The sequence below is a fragment of the Carcharhinus amblyrhynchos genome, chromosome 2, assembly GCF_965287045.1.
Source record: "Carcharhinus amblyrhynchos chromosome 2, sCarAmb.v2.hapA, whole genome shotgun sequence".
NCBI classification, from domain to species: Eukaryota; Metazoa; Chordata; class Chondrichthyes; order Carcharhiniformes; family Carcharhinidae; genus Carcharhinus; species Carcharhinus amblyrhynchos.
In genome coordinates, this window is record NC_137325.1 from 54225726 (window position 1) to 54249133 (window position 23408).

The following is a 23408-nucleotide window of genomic DNA, read 5'->3' on the forward strand; positions in this document are numbered from 1 at the left end:
TGTATTATCTTCAGAGCTGGGTCAGTCATTTGATGGTATTCATTACATTTTCATTTCATGATTCCAACTGAGATATAAACTAATGCACATTGTGGCAAAAGAGAAATATGTAATTGATTGTTAAACTAACATGCTTAAATAATGCTTCATCTAATTTAAAGTACTTCAACATTATTGAATGTTCATGGTTGATTTCTGTGAAATAAGTTTACTACTTCACTATCAGGCTCGTGAAAAAAGTACACAACATGCCATGCATTGATGAATCATTCAGAAAATGTTTATTCACTGCTATAATAACAGCAACTCCTCTTAATACACCCATCAACAAAAGCTCAGAATTCAAAATCTACAAACAAAGGGACTTTGGTAAAATGCTTCAGAAATTAACATACATGCATCATTATTCATGATTAAAACAGAACTTTCAACTCAATTTACCCCAAGTCATAAAGAAAGTAGCCTGCAGGAGTTTCCAAGTTCTGTCAGAGATTTACATCTACAAATCTCAACTCCAGACCAGGCGCCAGCTGATAAACAAACAATCTAAAATCAAGGGCCACACGATCCCCATATCCTAAATTTTATGGACTTGGAGAGGTAATTTACAGCCCTGCTTCATTTTCCACTAAGTCCTAAGTTGAGTAAAGCTGTCATTAACTCATGTTAGAAGCCTCTAAAGTAATCTTAGTATTTGATGTGTACAATGCCAGACATCTCCTTAAATCAATGACAGATTGATACGATTATGTGTGTGTCTACTAGCTATCATATTAAAAAAGGCAATCATTAGAATGTACTGATTTTGGCACTGAAGTAAATAGGTACCATTTGAACTTCCTAAACTCTATTTCAAAGCAATTCAACATACAAAGTCATGCTAAAAATATAAATGCTTCCTGTACAGAAGTTAAAGTTCTGCCAAAAAAACAAAAATCCCAGCTCATCATGAAGCCAACTGAATTTTTTAAAAAATTATTATATCTTTTACAGTCCATTACTATCCTTGCTGATGAAAACATAACTAGCTGCACCACTGATAAGTGGGTTGGAACTTTCCCCACTTTAAAAGAGGAATGTTGTGCCAAAAAGAATATCAGTTTTCCCTGGATAACAAACAGACATGTGGCTGGTTAGTAACTGCCAAAACTTATTAAACACATGTGAGGCAGATTGCGTGGTGAAGCCCTGCCAGAAATTGAATAAAGAGAAACCAATACGAGGTGAATCTCTCAGCTAGAATATTTTAACTTATTTGCTCTTTTCTGCACATACATTGCTTAGTAACCTGCATATATCTAATAATAATTCAAGGATTAGAAAGATTTAATTAATTAATACTCATGGGTAGAATGTGGGTTGAGTGATTTTACACAGAGATTTACCATTGGGATATTTACATATACATTAAATTGCACACAAGAAAAAATGTTAAATGCATGCAAACCTTTCAAAAGTCACATCAAAGTTAATACCAGACAGCAATAAGGAATGAATTCCAATATGTTATTAGAACAATGTTGCATGACACTTGCCAGTATTCTACCTTAATGGTCTAAAAAAACTAAAAAAATTAAAAATGGCTTTTTGCTTAAAGTCACAGTGCCTGTAAAATCAGGAATACAGGGGGTGTGAATACTGTCCTTTCACCTTAAAACTAGGTTTGAATCAAGCCCATGGTTTAAAATCTGCTCCTAACTCCCAAATAGTTCAGCAAAAAAAACTGCATGATATGATTATGAATCATAAGGTCAGTTACTCATCTGTACTTAAAGGGTTATGGGGAGAGGGCGGGAATGTGGAACTGAGCCACGACAGATCAGCCATGATCTTATTGAATGGAGGGGCAGGCTCGAAGGGCTAGTTGGCCTACTCCTGCTCCTATTTCTTATGTTCAGTCAGGAACGTGTTCAGGTGTTGCCACTGATGGTTGGATAACGAAATAATTTGAGAGAGAAAAATGGAATTGCTGAATCTGCTGCACTTGGCAATGAAATGGAGCTGCTGCCCTTCACGGTCTGGAGTCAAGTATGAAATTGAGCAATGTTCCAGCAGCAATGGCCAGTGAATCAGCTTCAAGGGAAAGTGGTGTGTGTGTGTGTGTGTGTGTGTGTGTGTGTGTGTGTGTGTGTGTTGGGGGGGGGGGGAAATCATGCGATATTCTGAGAAACAACTTGTTCAATTAGTGAGGCCTGTTTATAAGGCATAGTATACAACTACCTATCCAGCACTGGGGAAGGAAAATGCTATAAGTGTCTTGTCCATTGAAGCTTTTCTGGGGAAGGTAAGGACAGTATTTTCAGTGGTATAAATAATTGCCTTTAAAATGGGTTTTGGACAATTATGTTGACAGGTAACTTCACAAAGCAAGATATAACGTCTAATCTGTGATTTTTGTACTGAGACCAAGGAAATATAAAACAAAAGCAAAAATTCAAAGCTTCTTTTGGAATTGGGCATTTTATTTACTTTGTAAAATATTATTCATACTAATAGACTGCAAGGTAGTATTTTGTAGTCCGGTGTTCTGAATAATATATCCCATCTGGGATCATTTTTAAATGGAGAATCTGGACACAATTAAATCAGCAGGCAAGCAGCAAAGTATTGTTGAACATCCGAGGAAAAGCTATCATTGTTTTAAGAGCTGAACTTCTCTACATCACAATCAACAGCAGCTTTGAATGCTACATGATTTTCAAAAAGTACATTTAATCTAACAACGGACAACTACATCATCAGCAGGCAAGACCTTTGTAAAGGGTCACAAGTGAACAATAAATAAAACTTTTAATCTATACCAAGTTAGCTGATCTCAGCTGGGGCAACAGTAGGCATGTCATCAGTGGTATTAAAGCCTCAGGTCAGGAAAGGAGGGAGGAAAAGGCCAGAGCTCTGTTCCATTATCTGGTGACTCCTGCTGGAGCCATGTCTACATAGGCATCTGTAGAGGGTCAGGTTATAGTATCTACAGGGCCAAAACAGTCAACATAAATTGACAACATTCTACTATTTAAACAAGGTACCACAGGGTGTCTAAATACATAGAACCACACTTCAATAAGGAATTAGCATAGAGGTTTTAATAAGAAAATAAAACTATACCAAAGTTTTTCAGACCATTATGATAGCCAGAGATGATAGATATCCCTATCATTTTGTGTTATGATTAGTGCAGGGATCAATACATTTAAGACTGGTATTTGAATTTCCAGTGACTATCTGGAAGGAGCACACACCAAGACTTTAAGTCTTAAGACTTTTACTTAGCAAACAAACTAAAATCAACATTATAAAGCATTGTTCAATAGGCAACTGGTACAAAAGGTTACCGCATTTAACTTCTAAAAGAACTGAGAATCCCCCACCATGCTAATACTTTATTCTGTCTCCTAAGTAAACACTTTACTCTCCTGGAATCAGTCCATAGCTATTCTCCACTCCCAATATCCTGCCTCATTTTCCGTTTCCCATCTAGAAAAATTCTAATTATAAAACTGATTCACTGTTAAGGATACACTGCAGATTCATTTTCTTTAGCCCAGACTAGGTGAATCTTTCAACTTCCCATAAAGCCTCACAAACTTGCTCTCTTCAATCTGAGTGCAAGCATTCTATACGGTGAACTGTAGGACCAGCATTTTCTCTACTTCAGACGCAGGTATGACTGCCTTTTGTTTCCTCTGTGCACTTGCTCGCTCTCAGATACTGACTTTTTGTGAAAGATGCAGGGGTATCTTGAAAAAGTGTAACCCAATACCAGAACTGCTTTTGTATGGACCATTTTTCTAAGCTTGGCACGAATCACATGGGTATTGTACCCAGGTAGAAATGCTAATGAACTCCATTCTATCATGGAATTAAACAGGAAGCCTAAAGTTTACAAAAGGAAGATACGGAAGATGCTGGAAATCTGAAGTAAAAACAAAAAATGTGAGAAATACTCAGCAGGTCTGGCAGCATCTATAGAGAAACAGAGTTAATATTTTTGTGAAAGATCATCAACCTGAGGAGGCCTAAAACAGTTGAACCTTTATGAGAGGGGAAAAGGTGATACTTTTTATTCTTTGCATACCTGTCTCAATAAGGCAAGTACTTAATATCATCAGGTTACAAATAAAGGGGAGGGGAGAGTTAAAGTTTTGTCACACGGGGATATAAAAATATGGAATGTTTCATAATTCTTATCTATTGGGATTGGAGTCAATAATTTCAGTATTGCATCCAGAATAGTGGGCCATGTAGTACCCATCTGTACTCTAGATTCTGCAAAATATGGTACTTGACTAAGTGGCAACTGGTTATACAGCTTCCTGATATGTCAATGAAGAGAGACTGTCTCTATAATAGGAAAATATGAAGGGGACAGACTTTGTTTTTCTCCATCAATGCTGCCTGACCTGCTGAGCATTTCCAGCATTTTTCCTTTCGTTTTAGCATAAAGTACAACTGTTTATGAAGTCTAACATTCCTATAACCTTCCTGTGACTTGGTAGCTACCCACAACCAGCACAGATGCCCCTGCAATCATCCACAAGTGTGAATACCTTGCACCTTCAGCAAGTCTTTTGACTTGGGCCCATCTTGTCCCCATAACAATAAAGCCACCCAAGCAGAATTCGGAGATCACATGACTCCCCTTGACTACTCAATTTTATCTTAAACTAAAAGATAGCCACCAAAACACGACAATCTTATAAACTATTTGTAACATTTTCCATTTCATTACTGAATTATCAGTAACGTTTCATAATACATGTGTCTATTTTAATTAAAGTTGGTTCAAAAAATTGGACATATTTCTAATCAGCAAATTTTTAAAATCTATTGCCAAATGTGCAGTTGATTTCCCCTCAGCACAATATTTCTTAGCTTAATTTAAAAACGTGACAAATGCCATTAAAAATCTATCAAACGCTTTTGACAGAACTACACATCTGGTTCAAATGTTTAAACGTGATCTGTCCCATTCAGTAAGAAATATTTTCCTATTATAGTCACAGACTCTCTTCGTTGACATACCAGGAAGCTGCTTAACCAGTTGCCACTTAGTCAAGTACCATATTTTGCAGAATCTAGGGTACAGATGGGTACCACATGGCCCACTATTCTGGATGCAATACTGAAATTATTGACTCCAATCCCAATAGATATGTATTATGAAACATTCCATATTTTTATATACCCATGTGACAAAATTTTAACTCTCCCCTCCCCTTTATTTATAAACTGATGATACTAAGTACTTGCCTTATTGAGACAGGTATGCAAAGAACAGAAACTATCACTTTTTCCCCTCTCAAAGTTTAAGCTGTTTCACGTCTCCACAAAGTTCAGAAATACTACCTCTCATTCCTGGTGTTATTCCAACAAATTGTTGTGGGACAAACATTTTTCAAATAAACTTCCCAGATTACATGCAAAACTGTCAATCGTGATGTAACCAACATCTGAAACAAACTTATTCAACATTACTTTCTTGCTTTCATGTTCGATATTTCTACATAGAGCACTGTCAAAACCTAAGATCCCCTTCCGTCAGTAAAGCCTGCAAACCCTGTCCACTTGGATTCAGACCACAAGAAACTTCTCCAATGCTGCCAAATCCTTGCATACCCACTCCACTTTTGAAAAACTGCAGGATCATTGTGCCAGTATGTCAAAACCTCAGACTCACTCTTCAGTGACACAAATGCCCAGAACCATCCCAAATCAATACTTCCCTTTTCAGTATGCAAAATATAGGATTATCAAATGCCAACAAGAGTATTTTGTGTACCACCTGTGAATCACCAGCATTTAAAAATGCCAACAGGTCAAAAATTAAATACTCGGGTATTAGAATACACCGAAAATTAAGGCAGCTGCTAGCGTACAGAATTCTCAAAATAATACCACAATAAAATAAAATTTGTTTTTGTAAATCATTGGCCCTGATATTATACCTTCCATTGTTTAACCTCCTTATTATCAAATTTCATCTCTCTCCCTAAATCTGCTGATAATATTCCAGTCTTGCACATGTGACAGAGAAAATGCACATTTAATCCCTGCAACATTTCTTTGACAGTATTTAAATCACAATGAATTATGTACCTGCATCTATTCTACAGTTACCTGTAATTGAGTGCGGTTTTCAAGGTAGGTGGTACTTTGTCCGGGTTGTGCATGTTAACAAATTAACTGGGAAGTCTCAAAATCAAGTTTCTGATCCAGTATGTCCAGCATTTCTTTCCTGCAAATCTCAAACTAATATCATTCACCATTCACAACCAGGTCCCCAAACACCATCCCAACCCTGCGCACATTCTCTTCTAAGCACATTCCCATCATTGCCAAAAACTTGGCTATGGTTCTTTAAATGAATTTTCAGTCCTTTTAAAAAGTACTAGAATTGTTGAAAATGAAGATTGAAGTGCAGTCTAGTGGGAAGGATGCAATTACTCAGTTGTATTCATTTTGGAATAGATTTCACCAAATTACTGGGGAGAAGAAATCTGTTCTTTATTCTAGAGAGCGAGGAAAACTCATTCACCATTTCCCTCCTGCCATCTCTTGCTGATGCCCCATACCCACAATGCCATATTCCAGCTGAACATGCCCCTGATCCTTCCAAGTCTTCACTGCTTTTGCATGTTCCTGCATACTATCACCTTCTCAACACAAAATCTCAATTACTCCCACAACTGCTAAGCAGTTTCTACAAGCTACCTGTTATCTACAACACTATCCATTTCACCTTCCCCTGCATCCCAAACACCAACCGACCAGATAAAGGCAAAGGAATGGTTCCACGTAGCAATCAAAACTGCTGATTTATAATTCACTTAAATTGGTATTTGATCTATTGGGTCGCAACAATTTTTTGGATGCCATATGGCATCGCCAAAATCAACCAAAAATGCAAGAGAGTTTTAGAAAATTCAGGTTGAAAGGTCTATTGCTACCTACCCCAGATGTTCTTCTCCTGGTGAAACCACTATCCACTCTCCTCCCACTCACCACATGAAAACTGACTGCTACAGCAAAAAGGGTTCCAGAGATTCTTGGCTGACATTAATGGACTACCTTCAATCAGAAGCCTCAACCCAAAAACTTGGATCAGAAACTAGACATCAAAAGAAGCTTCTTACCCCCACTATCCACACATTAATTTCACCCTGAAGAGGGAAATACTGGCCTTGATTTCTGGTGAATCAAATTTTGTGGCTCTCTCATACTGGACAGTCTTTTTGTAGGCATTTCCTTCATGAAAATATTTCTTTACTTCTTAAACATACATACCTCCAGACACAGGCGCATCCATGAACGTTGCTCCAGCCTTTTCTGCTGCTACAGACATTTCTTTAGAGACAGCAGGGTCAATAGTGCTTGAATCAATTAGCAATGAACCTTTTTTGACTTTCCTGGAAAGAAAATATGGAAAGTTAGTTTGAGGTCTATAGACTTCAAAATTATTGAGCACACATTCACAAGAAAGAAAACATATGAAGACAATGTTCTTAAAAAGAACTCCCTAATTTCCAGAAGACATCAATTAGGCTAAAGTTTCAGTGGCATTTCTTGCATTTACGAAAAACTCCTGTGACAGTCAGAAGGTTTTTCCACCATGAGGACATCACAGCTGAGCCTGATCTTATTAGCACAAACCACAAACATACTTTCCACTAAGGGTCACTAGACAATGATCAAGAGAATTCCCCGAGGTTTTAAGGTAACAGTGTATAGGGCAGGTGTTATGAGTAACACAACAGACATTGGATCATCAGAGGAATAAGATATGATGTTATTAATGGACATATTTTCACAGGAAAAAGGTGGCTACATACAATGACATATAAATTATGTTGAAAACTATCTTTTCACTTTCATACACTGTGCGTCTTTGCCCTTCCTACACAAAAATAATTTATTTTACAAATGATTTGCCAAGTGTATTTATGCATGGTGCCCATTTAAAAATAAACACTGAAGAATTAAAGATTCAATTATTACTGTAGAATCCCGCATCCTTTCTTAACGGTTTCTGGTATTCTTAAGAATTAAGAATTGTTTACAATTTACAAGTGTAGTGTGTCAAAGTTCACAGATGACACAAAGAGGAGTGGTAGAACAAAGTGTGCAGAGGACAAAGTCTGCAGAGGGATATGGATATTTTGAGTGGGTGAGCAAGGGTCTGGCAGATGGAGTACAAAGTTGGTAAATGTGAGGTCATCCATTTTGCTAGAAATAGCAACCAAATGGATTATTATTTAAAATGGTAAAAAATTGCAGCATACAACCGAAGAGAGGGACCTGGGTGTCCTTGCGCATGAATCACAAAATGTTGGCTTACAGGTGCAGCAGGTAATTAAGAAGGTAAACAAATTTTGTCCTTCATTGCGAGTGGGATGGATTTTTAAAACCAGCAAGGTTATGTTGCAGCTGTATAAATGCTGGTGAGGCCATACCTGGAGTATTGTGTACAGTTTTCATCTCCTTATTTGAGAAAGGATATAGTGGCAGTGGAGGGGGTGCAGAGGAGATTCACTAGGTTGATTCCAGAGTTCTGGAGGAGAAACTGAGTAGACTGGGACTGTACTCATTGAAATTAAGAAGAATGAGGGCAGACTTTACCGAAACATAAAATTATGAAGGGAATAGATTAGAAGCAGGGAGTTTTCCACTGGCGAGTGAAAATAGAACTAGGGGACATAGCTTCCAAATAAGGGGGAACAGATTTAGGATTGAGGTGAGGGGGAACTTCTTCACCCAAAGGCTTGTGAATCTGTGGAATTCCCTGCCCAGTGAAGCAGTTGAGGCTACCCATTGAATGTTTTTAAGATAAAGATAGATAGGTTTTTGAACAGTAAAGGAATTAAGGGTTATGGTGAGCAGGCAAGTAAGTCAAGTGAGTCCATGAAAAGATCAGTAATGATCTTACTGAATGGTGGAGCAGAGTTGAAGGGCCAAATGGCCGTCTCTTGCTCTTTATTCTGATGTTACATTCTTAGTAGAGGACTATTTTCAGAAAGGAAATGCCTATAAAAGCCAAAGTACAGGGGTCAAACAGCAAACCCTAACCACATTTTTGAATATATCACATGCAATTGCTATTCTCTATGGCTTCAGCAAGGAGAGAGAATACTCATTCTCTGGATGAGGCTCAGGTTATGAATTAAACAACTAACTGAACAGGTATGCAGCACAAACAGAACGTTACAACAGTCTACAAAGCTTTACTTTGCTCCTTCCAATGTCAAAAGCTAAAGACAGTTGCAAACTATTTCTCAACAGTGACCCTTATAAACAATTCTATGTTTCTTACAAGACAAAACACTGCCATTAAGTTTGAGAGCATAATCTCACAGCAGGCTACAAACTGACCAGTGCTTTAGGCATGGACAAACTCAGAAAAGTCCATTATCAGGAGTACCAGCTAGAGAGCTGCCCATTAAAGTTACGAAGAATTATGAGATGGGACTTTTTGCCAATTCTGTGGGGCGGTCCGCCACTAGCAATGGCAGGATCTTCTGGTCCCGCTGATGTCAACGGCTTTTTCCATGGCTCACCCCCTCCACTGCCAGGGATCTCCATCGGTTGGACAGAAGATCTTGCGTGCCGAAGGGCTGAAAAATTATGGCCACAGATCATTCGATTTATTGTCACATGTATTAGTATACAGGTGAAAAGTATTGTTCCTTGCACTATATAGACAAAGCATACCATTCATAGAGAAGGAAATGAGAATGCAGAATGTAGTGTTACTGTCATAGCTAGGGTGTAGAGAAAGATCAACTTAATGCAAGATAGGTCCATTCAAAACTCTTATGGCAGCAGGGAAGAATCTGTTCTCGAGTCGGTTGGCACATGACCTCAGATTTTTGTATCTCTTTCCCGATGGAAGAGAGAATGTCTGGGGTGCGCGAGGTCCTTAATTACGCTGGCTGTTTAGCTGAGGCATCTAGAAGTGTAGACAGAGTCACTGGATTGGAGGCTGGTTTGCATGATGGACTGGGCTACATTCACGACCTTTTGTAGTTTCTTGCGGTCTTGGGCAGAGCAGGAGCCATACCAAGCTGTGATACAACCAGAAGGAATGTTTTCTATGGTGCATCTGTAAAAGGTGGAGTCGTGACATGCCAAATTTCCTTAGTCTTCGAGAAAGTAGAGGCATTGATGGTTTTTCTTAACTATAGTGTGGCCATGAGGAGGACCAGGACAGGTTGTCGGTGATCTGGACACCTAAAAACTTGAAACTCTTGACTCTTTCTACTTCATCCCCATTGATGTAGACAGAGACACATCTTCCAATACACTTCCTGAAGTCGATGACTACCTCCTCTGTTTTTTTGATCTTGAGGGAGAGATTATTGTCACTGCACCAGTTCACCAGACTGTCCATCTCATTCCTGTATTCTGTCTCGTATTGTTTGAGAATGACCCTATACGGTGGTGTCCTCAGCAAACTTGAAAATCGAGTTGGAGGCCGTACAGTCATCGGTGTATAAGGGAGTTTAGTAGGGGGCTGAGGATGATCGTGGAGGAGGTGTTGTTGCCTATCCTTAATGCTTGTGGTCTGTGGGTTAGGAAGTTCAGGATCCAGTCACACTCTGTGTGAAGAGCTGAGGCCCAGGCCATGGAGTTTGGAGTTAATTTTCATTGGAATAATGGTGTTGAAGGCTGAGCCGTAGTCAATAAAAAGGAGTCTGACATAGGTGTCTTTGTTATCTAAGTGTTCCAGGATTGAGTGCAGAGCCAGGGAGATGGCACCTATTGTGGACCTGCTGTAGCAGTAGGCAAACTATCCAGGTAGTCCGAGAGGCTGGAACTGATTTGTGCCATACTAGCCTTTCAAAGCACTTCATAATGGTGAATGTCAGAGTCACCGGACAATAGTCATTAAAGCATGCTGCTTGGTTTTTCTTTGTTACTAGGATGATGGCCATCTTTTTGAAGCAGATAGGGACCTCAGATTGTTGTAGGAAGGTTGAAGATGTCTACGAATACCCCCGCCAGCTGATCCGCGCAGGATCTGAGTGCTCGTCCAGTTACCCCATCCAGGCCAGTCACTTTGTGGATTGACTTTCAAGAAAGCTGCTCTGACATCTGCAATGGTGACCTCAGATACAGGTTAATCGGAGGGTTCCAGGTGGAGGGCATGCTCTCGCTGACCTCCTGCTCAAAACAGGCATAGAATGCATTGAGCTCATCAGGGAGGGGTGCTTCAGAGCTGGCAATTTTACATATCTTCATCTTCTAGCCTATTATGTCTTGCAAACTTTGCCATAGTTGACAGAGGTCAGCGTGGCTAGCCTGGGACTCTAGCTTGGTCTGGTACTGTCTTCTGGAATCTTTGATGGGTCTCCTTAGATCATATCAGGCTTTCTTGTATAGGTCAGTGTTGCCTGATTTGAACACCCCAGACTTAGACAGTGCAAGCAGTGGATATCCCTGTTCATCCATGGTTTCCGGTTGGGAAACACATGGATTTGCTTCTTTGGCCCACAGTCTTCTACACACTTACTCATGGAGTCAGTTGCTGTCGTGGCATACTCACTCAGGCTGATCCGCATAATTTTTAAATACTGACCAGTCCATCGACTCCAAGCAGATCCGTAACAGATCATCCTATTCCTCAGACCAACATTGCATGACTTTCTTTGGTGGATTCTCCCACTTCAGTTTTTGCTTGTCTGCCAGGAGCAGGAGCACAGTCTTGTGGTCTGATTCGCCAAAGTGTGGGCAGGCAATAGAGAAGTAGGCAACCCCTTCATAAGAAGTTTGTCCCACACTCTCATCCCAAACACAGCTGTTTGGCAAATTAGATGGTTGAAAACAGCAATGAATATTACAAAACATGTGCTTAATTTTTAAGTTCCATAAAAAATTGAAGGGCGGGATTGAACCAGGTTTCAACAAAACAATCCTATTATCACATTAGATTACTTAAACTTAATATCTATGTATTTCACTGAGGATGGGTCAAGGAGAGAACATGCAGTATAGTACACAACAATAATGTTGAGAAATAGCTTGGAACTGTCTTTTCTTTTGACATTGGAAGGAGCAAAACAAAGCTTGTAACATTCTGTTTGTGCTGCATCCCTGTTCAGTTAGCTGTTTATTTCATAACCTGAGCCTCATTCGAGGAGTATTCCTCTCCCCTCTCAAGCCATAGAGAATCATTTGGTTGTCTGTGGTATATTCCAAAATGTTACAGTACTGTGGTAAGGGTTTGCTCCAGCTTCCAGTACTACTTTGATATCAATTACAACTGCATGTAACAAATATTGAGCAGTACACTGAGTTACCTACTTCAAAATGCCATTCTGACCAGCATAAACTTCAATCACGTTCGGACTTGATGGCAGCATAGTTATAACTCTATCAGCTCGCTCAGCTACATCAGCAGGGGAGTCCACGATCTACGAAACAAAACTATTCTTTATAGAAAGCAGTCAAGTAAACAGCTTAAACAAATTGGGGACAAATTTTAAAAAGCTTAAGTGTGAAACAGTAATCAAGTTTTGCGCTTTGAGGAGGTAACTCAAAAACACTTCAATAGAGAACAAATAGAACACCTTTAAAGGTGTCATTTGACATACATGCTGCATAATTACACATTTCAATCAAGTTAATTATCACAGCAAATTTTTTTTTAAATTAAAAATATAACCTGCAGGCAGAAAGGAGAAAGTTTTCACTGGAAAAATATAGGAACATGCAGAAACATTAAGTGAAATCAATTGCAAAGCAAAACAACAGTTCATGGCCCAATTGGTGCTATCAACGTTTATCTTCCAAATGAGTTTCCTCCCACTCTAACAACATTAAACAGTAATCAGAGATGCAAAGGAAAATTGAGGTGGGAGAAAAGCATAGGTGTTAGCTTGTGTGATTGAGCACAAAATGCAACTAACGCTTTCGTGCAATACTGAGGGAATGCAGCAATGTCACAGGTGCCATCTTTTGGATAGGATATTAAAACAGTTTGGTTGCTTTTTCAAGTGGAAGTAAAAGATTGCATGACACCATTCAAAAGAAAACACTTCTCTGATGTCTGGGACCAGTACTTATCCTTTGACTACTACTATTAAAACACAATGGCCTTGGTTCTGTGGTTTTGTTGACAATAAATCCGTCTACATTCCCCAGCATTACACTGTGCAACTAACAGCAATCTATGGGGCAGAATTCCCCCATCTCACCTGCAGCAGCATTGTGCTGCGGGAGTCATGGACTCTCCACTCCAAACGGCTGAAGTTCAACCAAGGGTGGGGTACAAGGTGAGGGATGGAGCTGATGGACACAATGTTTTAGGAGAACTGTGCAAGAGCCAGGGATAGGAGGGAGAGAGGGCACGGTGACAGGCAAAGGTACAAGGAGATGGATGAGAATAACAAACAACAGAAGGCAAAGGGAAGACAGACAAGGAAGGAAGCTGGGCCCTGACGAGGCTGAATGCAACACTCACAAACAAGGGGGTCAAAGGGATACTACATCATTTACTAGAAGGGGATACACAAAACCTCCAGATCGGGTGGATAGGGCATGGGCTCCAGATGATGGGGTTGCAGTGGGGAGAAGGGGTTGGTTGAAACAAAATGTAAAATCTTCTTGAGGCTGCTCGCCTTTTGCCTCCAGGTCTTAGACATCTTGCATGGTCTTGTGAAGACTGGGGTCTGGAGAGAATGATGTGTGTTGCATTTCCATATGGTGCTGAACCTTCAAACCCACTACCTGACGGCAGCCGGAGACATCAACTGCCAGCCTGACAGATAATTCAGAGGGAATTCACTTGTGCATAATAAATAAGCTTCTAAGTGCTGGATCTGGCACAGCATCCCACAGTTCTGGCCAGTGGAAACCTATCACCAGAGATGCCTGACACCAAATAGTCTGCCCATGGTGTATACCTATCTGCAGTTAAATGTAAAAAATGGTTGTCCGTGATTCTCTGCCCCACCGTATTGTGCTGATATCCTTACAGATGGAAATCAATTCGTAATCACTAATCTGATGTGAACTTCTAACTTCCTGCACTAATATTCTTGCTGTAAAAACCTTTGAAAAACATGCATCCTGTTGAATAAGGTGCAACAATTTCTCTGGTCTGTGAAGCTAATTTTATATTCATAGAATATCCAAATTAGCTATTCAATGATAAAAATTCCACTGATTTTTTAAAAAATCGTTTTTCAGTTTGTTATTTCAGTTCAAGCTTCATCCCATGTCTAAATCTTCTGTAAAATTATAAACATGGAATGATACAACTTGATGGTTTGCTGATAGAACTCTTGTGTGTGATTGGCTGTTTAGCCCATTTGACACCAGAGATTTCTTATAGTTAGGGCCAGAATGAGATTATCAGAAAGGGTGGAGTCCATGCCACACAGTTTGCTGGATCTTTGTGAGCAGCTTTCTTTGAGGTCAGTGCAAAATCAAGGCCACCATCTTATAATTTTCACATTGTTGTTTGTGAGGTATTGGTGTGCGTAATTTGGCTGCCACGTTTCCTACATTACAACAATGACAACACTTCAAAAATAAAGTTGATGGAATAGCACTTTGGAGCAAGTTCTTTCCTTTTGTCTTTGCACATCACATTAATCAGTTATTTCACTAATTCAACACTGATAATTCAGTGATTGCCCTCTTTCAGCTGATAAATAGGTACTCATCACCTGAAAAGGTACGCTGAAGGCAAAGACAAAATGTACTCTGGATGCTCAACTTCAAAGCACATTAAGTGCAGCAACTGCCATGACACCATGGACCACATTCTGAACAAGGCAGTTGATAAACTGGGCTTGACAATTATGGAGACACTAACACGAAAGAATAACCTACTGGACGTCATCTTTACCAACTGATTGATCGTAGATTTGTCTGTCCACGATGACAGTGGTAAGACAGCGGTCGAGACACAGTGTTTATGGTGACCAAGTCCCTTCATTACACTAAGGACATCCTCCAACATGCATGGCTACGTTTATCACTTGAACACCTTGCTCACTCTTACGGGGAGCAGTATCCTCCCATACTCTCTGTACCAATCAATAGAACATAGAACACTACAGCACAAACAGGCCCTTCGGCCCACAAGTTGCGCTGATCATATCCCTACCTAGCAGGCCTATCTATAACCCTAAATCCCATTAAATCCCATGTACTCATCCAGAAGTCTCTTGAAAGACCACAATGAGTTCACCTCCACCACCACTGACGGCAGCTGATCCCACTCACCCACCAATAACAATCCAAACATTAGGACTTTATCATCATCATCGCCAATGGATTCAATGCTCACGTCTGCTGGCAGTCACAACAAAAAACCCATGCACTCAAGAGCCTGTGGCCTCAGAGTCATCCACTGATATAGAGTGCAATCCTGAACTTCGTTAAATTCAGTTGTCTCCTCTGCTGAACTTAACAGTGCCAGAAGGAGTTGGAAATGGATTCACTGGTCAATACTTCCCACAATGAAGAGACAAAGTCACACAAACATCTAATTTAAATACCACAGTTCCATCAGGCATAACGATCATGTTTTGCACCAAACGTTTCCTGTAGTGCTGTTCACTAATATCCATTGTTGTCTGGTGGCACAATGCAGTGGAGTCACAATTGTCAACTAACAAGGCAGCTTTTCAGTTTTGTGATATCATATCACGCTTTGGCGAAAATAAAAAGGAAACTGCATGAAAAAGATCAGTCAGCCACCCTGTGTGTTCTTCTGTTGGTTACAAGCAAAGATCATTTAGGATTTTTGAATTCCCATTTACCACTAGATTTCTATTTATTCCCCACCACAATAACACAAACCATAGCAATAATTCACCATCTGATTACATCTCCATCTACGTAGAACATAAAGAAATAACAGGAGCAGGCTATCTGGCCTCTCAAGCCTGCTGTCCCGTTACTCCGTTATGGCTGATCTTCTACCTCACTTTTCCCACCTGCTCCCTCAAAACTTGAGGGTGGAATTCTCCCATGGCCCCATCAGTAATTTCAATGGTGGGGACAATTTGGTGGCTATCCAAAAATGGTTTCCTGCTGGTGTGAATCTCATGAGATTTGCATTGGGCCTGACATGATGAATCAGGAAACACACTGGTGGCCAGTGTGAAACTGATTTGCACTCAGTTAATGGAATGCAGATGAAGACCCAACCAAAATCTTCCCACCACTCCCAATTCTCTGCAACACCAGCAGCAAAACACGCCAGTCCAGATGTCTGGAACAACGGGGCATGCAAAAATTGGGGCTCACCCGAATAATGCCTGAGGCTGCCTCCAGATTTCAGAATGGGGACCACTAGTAAGCCCCTGGACTCCAGAACACCACAGCACTGGGTGGGGAGAGCATCTACGAGTGGATCTTTGAGGTTCAGAGACACGAGGAGGTCCATCTTACAGCCACAGTGTGTTCCTGGAGATCCAACTTTTCAGGAAGTCCAGCTTCATCGTTCAATGGTGTGTCAGTGATGCTGTGAGCCTTATCAATATGGCACTCGGATATGATGGTGGCACCCGTGCTAACACGTCCGCCTCACCACAAAATGCAGTGCAACACTCTCAAGGTGTATAATTAATGAGGTCAGAGCCAGACAATATGGCATGGCTTCCCACCAGCCTCCACAGCAGCAAACACTCCATGCTCCAGGCCCACCATGGGACATAATCCCAGTTGGGAAAATTCCACCCTTATAGAGTCCAAAAATCTATTGATGTCAGCCTTGAATACAATCAATGATTATGCGAGGTTCTCTGAAAAGCAGAATCCCAAAAATTCACAATCCCCTGATTGAAAAAAAAATTCTCCGCTCATTAAAAAAGGCCAACCCTTTATCCTGCAACCCTATCTCCTGGTTCAAGATTCTGCAGCCAGAAGTAACAGCCTTTGAAATCAGTCTGGTGAACCTTTGTTGAGCTCCTACAAAGGCAAGGAGAGCAGAATTGCGCATTGTGTTTTTACCAAAGCCACATGTAATGGAGCAAGACCTGTTTACTGTTACAGTCTACCTCTCTGCAAAAAAGATTGCCATGACATTTGCCTTCCTAACTGCTTGTTATACTTGGGTGTTATTCATGTTCAAGGACACTCAAATCCCTCTGAATCCAAATATTTATTCACTGACTCATTTCTCACCTTAAGAAAATTAAAATCTGCTTTTCTATTTCTCCTACCAGTATGGGTAAATTCACACTTCCTCACATTATACGCCATTTAACCAAAATTTTGCCAACTCACTTAACCTCTCTGCATTTCTCCAGACTCTCATTACTGTCCCAACAAACTTCCTATCGTCAGCAAATGTGGATACATTACACTGAAGTCAGTCCCTTTATTTAAGTAATTGATAAAGATTGTAACTTGCCTTGGCCCATGTATCGATTCTTCAGGTCCTAGTAACAGCCTGCCAACCAGAAAATAACCCCTTACTTCTTCCATTCCACTTTCTGCCCATTAACCAATTTTCAATTCATGCCAATATATTACCCACAACTCCATTAATCCTTGTGTAACAGCTTTTGTCTGGCACCTCATCACATTTCATTTGAAAATCCAAACATATTACATCCATTTACACCCTCAAAGAAAAAAAAACGCCAGTTCCCAAACCATGAGTTGCGACATTTTTAGTCACAGATTCTGTGATAGGGCTCTCAGGTTCCACCTCTGCTGAGTCCATGCCCTGCACCGAGGCCCAGGTAGTATCCAGCCCTACTCATCTTTTAGTGTTCTCCAAGTCAGAGAGGAGAGTCCCGTCCGGAGCTCAACCTGTCAAGTGTAACCAATCGTTGCTACTGAGGCATTGCAGTTAATCAAAAAAAGTTTGTGGCATCAGTTTCGAAGATGCCACAAACAAAACAAATGTCATCTATAAATGTCGGTGGAAACACAGGACTGAATTAGTGCTTTACTTAATGCAGTGCCAATAGTTGCTTTGAATCATCGCAATTACCAAAATGAAAACCATACTTTTTTATATTTTAGCAAGAGACAATTACTTACAGTGTGTGTGGTGGGAAAGTGGGAAGACAGAAAGGAGCACCAGAGCATATGGTGGGTTTGACTTAAACCTCAGTGGTCAGTAACTGTCACCCATCATGTGTAGAAACAGTCCATTTTCCTCATCAAACCTAGCCCCAGACTGGGAGGAACACAGCTCCACATTCAGGTGTTCCTTACACTGTGAATTGAACCCTTTTTATTCTTACACTGCGTTATGTGCACCAGAATGCACAGCAAAACTGTTGACATTGTTGTTAGAAAATCTGAAGTTTATTTGACATGGTTCACATTAAAATCAATGATGTCAAAGTGACCATTCTGGAACTTTAATGTAATATTAGTTTTGATTAGTAAAGCTGAATGAAAATACGATCAATAGCATCCACTACTTATTGGCTAAGGTCCAGGAGAGGTTCACATGAATCAAAGGATTGGTGAATACATAGGATGAAACACAGCATTCAAATGGGGCAAGGCCACATCTCAGCAGCCAAGATCAGGACATAGGCAAAGAGAAGGGGAAAAGGAACGTAGTTGTCATTGGGGATAATGGGGTTAAGGGTATTGACACTGTCCTTTGTCACAATGACAAAGTGCACAGAAGGGTGTGTTGTCTGCCTGGTGCTCGGGTCCGGGATGTCGCATCTGGGCTGCAGAGGAACCTGGAGTAGGAGGGTGAGAATCCAGTCGTTGTGGTTCATGTGGGTGCCGACGACGTAGGCAAAATGTGAATTGAGGATCTGGGGAGGGAGTACGAAAAGCTGGGAATGGAATTAAAAAGTAGAACCGACAAGGTGGTTATCTCTGGGCTACTGCCTGAACCGAGTGCAGACGGGCGTAGGGTTGATAAGATTAAGGAAGTGAATGGGTGGCTCAGGGATTGGTGTGGGAGGAATGGGTTTGAATTTATGGGGCATTGGCACCAGTATTGGGGTAGGTGGGACCTGTTCGGGCGGGATGGGGTTGGTCTGAACCGTGCTGGGACCAGAGTGCTGGCGAATCGTGTAAAGAGGACTGTAGACAGGGCTTTAAACTAATTGGGGGGGGGGGGGGGGGGGGGGGGGGGGGTGTGTGTGTGTGTGTGTGTGTGTGTGTGTGTGTGTGTGTGTGTGTGTGTGTAGGTGACATTACAGGGTCTAAAGTTAAGGAGACGGTACAGGTAAGGATAGAGGCCGAGGATGTCACAATAATAGAGGGAGTAAGGGGCGTGAATATGGTTGGTGGCGTTCCGGCAAATAAGGTCCAGGTGAAGGCTGGGATGAAGGTGCTTTATCTGAATGCACGAAGCATTAGGAATAAAGTGGATGAGTTGGTGGCGCAGATTGACACAAATGGATATGATCTGGTGGCCATTACAGAGACGTGGCTGCAAGGTGACAGGGACTGGGAGCTGAATGTCCAGGGGTATCAAGTGTTTAGGAAGGATAGGCAGGAGGAAAAAGGGGGGGGGGGGGCGTAGCTCTGCTGATTAAGGATAGCATCAGGGTGGTAGCAAGGGATGATATTGGAGCCAAGGTGCAGAACGTGGAATAGTTGTGGGTAGAGATTAGGAACAGCAAAGGGAGGAAGACGCTGGTGGGTGTCGTCTATAGGCCCCCGAATAATGATATGGAGGTGGGGCGGGCTGTTAACGTGCAAATAAGTGCGGCGTGCAGGAATGGGACGGCCGTAGTTATGGGGATTTCAATCTGCACATTGATTGGTCGACCCATGTTGGACGCGGTGGGCTCGAGGGGGAGTTCTTGGAATGCTGCCGGGATAGTTTCCTGGAACAGTGCGTGTTGGAGCCGACGAGGGAGCGAGCTATCTTGGATCTGGTGCTATGTAATGAGGCGGGTAGAATTAGGGAACTTGCGGTGAAGGATCCTCTTGGGGAGAGTGCTCATTGTATGGTGGAGTTTCTGGTGCAGATGGAGGTGGAGAGAGGGGGTTCCCGGACATGCGTCCTTTGTTTGAACAGAGGGGAGTACGGTAGGATGAGAGAAGAATTGGCGAATGTGGACTGGGGGAGCGCGTTGGAAGGTAGGTCTGCTGAGGAGCAGTGGAGGATCTTTAAGGAGATCTTTCTTGGTGCTCAGCAGAAATTTATTCCGATGGTCAAAAAGGACCGTAGGAGGAGAGGTAATAAGCCGTGGATAACAAAGGAGGTGAAGGAAAGTGTTAAATTAAAAGCGGAGGCGTTTAGAGTAGCTAAGAGTAGTGGGCGAGAAGACGATTGGGAGAGGTTTAAATGTCAACAAAGATTGACAAAGAAGTTGATAAAGAAGGGTAGGAGAAACTATGAAGCTGGGCTAGCGCTTAATGTAAAAAAGGACAGCAAGAGTTTTTATAAATATATAAAAAGGAAGAGGCTGGCTAGGGTGAATGTTGGTCCCTTAGAGGATGAGAAGGGGGACTTAGTGGTAGGGGATGGGGAAATGGCTGAGGTCTTGAATAACTTTTTTGTTTCGGTCTTCACGGAGGAGGACGTGAATAATTTGCCGGGTGTTAGAGATGGAAAGGTGGTAGGACTGGAGGGTCTCGATGACATAACTGTTACCAGAGAGGTGGTGCTCGGCAGACTGGAGGGGCTGATTGTGGACAAGTCCCCAGGACCGGATGGAATACATCCGAGGGTCCTGAAAGAAATGGCAGAGGTGATAGTGGATGCCTTGGTGGTTATTTTCCAGACGTCGCTGGATTCCGGGGAAGTGCCGGAAGATTGGAAAACGGCTAATGTTACGCCGTTGTTTACAAAGGGTACCAGGCAAAAGGCGGGGAATTATAGGCCTGTTAGTTTAACGTCTGTTGTAGGTAACATGTTAGAATCCGTCATCAAGGAGGAAATAGCGAGGCATCTTGAGGGGAACTGCTTGATAGAGCAGACACAGCACGGTTTCGTTAAAGGGAAGTCGTGTATGACAAATCTACTGGAGTTCTATGAGGATGTGTCTAGGGCGGTGGATAGAGGAGAGCCGGTGGATGCGGTCTTTCTTGATTTTCAGAAGGCGTTTGACAAGGTACCTCACAAGAGGTTATTGCAGAAGGTAAGGGGGCATGGAGTTGGGGGTAGGGTGTTAGCGTGGATAGAGGACTGGTTGTCAAATAGGAGGCAGAGAGTGGGGGTCAATGGGTGCTATTCGGATTGGCGGATGGTGACTAGTGGAGTGCCCCAGGGGTCGGTGCTGGGGCCTCAGCTATTTACCATTTATATAGATGATCTGGAGGAGGGAACCGAGTGTAGGGCGCCGAAATTTGCTGATGACACCAAAATTGGTGGAAAGGCAAATTGTGCGGAGGGTGTGGAGAGTCTACATAAGGATCTAGATAGGCTGGACGAATGGGCCAGGAAATGGCAAATGGAATTTAATGTTGGCAAGTGCGAGGTGGTCCACTTTGGTAGGAATAATGGTAGGAAGGATTATTACTTACGTGGAGAAAAACTGCAGCAGGCGACGGTGCAGAGGGACCTCGGGGTCCTTGTGCATGAGTCGCAAAAACCCAGCTTGCAGGTGCAGCAGGTGGTCAGGAAGGTGAATGGGATGCTGGCCTTCATAGCGAGGGGGATTGAATATAAAAGTAGGGAGGTCTTGCTGCGGCTGCATAGGGCATTGGTGAGGCCGCAGCTGGAGTACTGTGTGCAGTTTTGGGCGCCGTACTTACGCAAGGATATTTTGGCCTTGGAGGGAGTGCAGAGGAGGTTTACTAGGCTGAAGCCGGAGTTGAGGGGGTTGAGCTATGAGGAGAGGCTGAATAAATTAGGCTTGTACTCGTTAGAGTTTAGAAGAATGAGGGGAGATCTCATTGAGACGTATAAGATGATGCATGGGATGGATAGGATAGAGGTGGAGAGACTCTTCCCGCTCAGAAAGGATAGTAGGACTAGGGGGCACAGCCTCAAGATAAAGGGGGGGGCGGTTTAGAACGGAGTTGAGGAGGAACTTCTTCACTCAAAGGGTGGTGAATCTCTGGAATTCTCTGCCTGTTGAAGTGGTGGAGGCTACCTCGCTAAATATTTTTAAGACGCCGGTTGATGGGTTTTTGATAAGAGAGGGGATTAAGGGTTATGGGGAGAGGGCGGGAATGTGGAACTGAGCCAAGACAGATCAGCCATGATCTTACTGAATGGCGGGGCAGGCTCGAAGGGCTAGTTGGCCTACTCCTGCTCCTATTTCTTATGTTCTTATGTTCTTAATCGTAGGTTTGAATTTAAATTAAGGAACAAATTTATCTAGCCAAGATCCATTTAGAGTGGGAGGGCAAATTAATAAATAACTTGAGTTATGAGCTTTGAATTTAGCCACAAGTTTTCGGAACTTTTTCAGTGGCTAGCATTTTACAATCAGTTATACACATGAGTTCACAGCACAAGTAATTTGGCCCAAGTAGTCTTTGCCAGTATTTATGCTCCACACGAGCCTCCTCCCATCGCTCTTCATCTAGCCCTAACAGCATATTCTCTTCATTTCTCCATCTTGTGTTTATCGAACTTTCATTTAAATCATAGAATCTACTGTGCAGGATGCCATTCGGCCTATCAAGTCTGCACTGACAACAATCCCACCCAGGCCCTATCCCCTTAACCCCACATACTTACTCTTCTGGTCCCCCTGACACCAAAGGGGCAATTTAGCATGGCCAAATCACCCAACCTGCACATCTTTGGGGTGTGTGTGTGGTAGACATAGGGAGGATGTACAAACTCCGCACAGACAGTGACCCAAGCTATAAATCAAACCCGGATCGCTGGCGCTATGAGGCAGCAGTGCTAACCATTGTGTCATATGTACAATTTGTCTCAAATTAACCTCATGGTAGGCACACACTTGCCATTCTGGATGATGAAGATATTTCTCCCGTATTCCTTAATTATCTTATATTTCTAACTTCTAGTTTTGAACTCATCCCCACCCACCCCATCTCCTGCCACAAGTAGAAATATTTTCTTAATGTCTGTCCTCACAAACCCTTTCATTATCTCAAGGTATCTATAAAGTTTTGCACGGTTTCCGTTTGAATAAACTTAAAAGAAAGATAGATTGGCAAGAATCTCTTTGGATATGCATTGTTCTTTGGAACTTAAACCAGTACGCAATTCACTAGACAATGGGATGGCATAGTAGCACAGTAGCTAGTGCTGCTGCCTCACAGAACCAGGTTAGATGGATTGGACATGGTAAATTGCTCCTTAATGTTCCCAGATATGTAGGCTAGGGGGAATTAGTGCGATAACAAGGATAGGGCCCAGTTGGAGAATCGGCTGGAGGGTCAGCACAGACTCGATGGGCAAATGGCCTCCTTATGCACTGTAAGTATTCTACAACTGCTTGCCTTTACAGCTGAAGTATTCACATCAATTTTATAAACTAAATTCTACAGTCAGAGAAACACCAGCGATCTATTACCGCTCTCATCCAGCTACTTAG

General features: G+C 42.0%; 1 protein-coding gene across 2 annotated transcripts in view; it reads right to left on the reverse strand.

Moving 5' to 3' along the window:
* The window catches only part of hibadhb (3-hydroxyisobutyrate dehydrogenase b), a 142393-nt gene that overhangs the window by 96222 nt on the left and 22763 nt on the right, over window positions 1–23408 (reverse strand). For both annotated transcript variants that reach the window (XR_013888859.1, XM_080205867.1), the window contains exons 3-4: window positions 12298–12407; window positions 7285–7406 (exon numbers count right to left, since the gene is read on the reverse strand). Coding sequence is in view for 1 of the 2 variants with exons in the window: in XM_080205867.1 (XP_080061993.1) it covers window positions 7285–7406; window positions 12298–12407 (232 nt within the window). In the remaining variant the exon portion in view is untranslated. The remainder of the gene's footprint in view (window positions 1–7284; window positions 7407–12297; window positions 12408–23408) is intronic.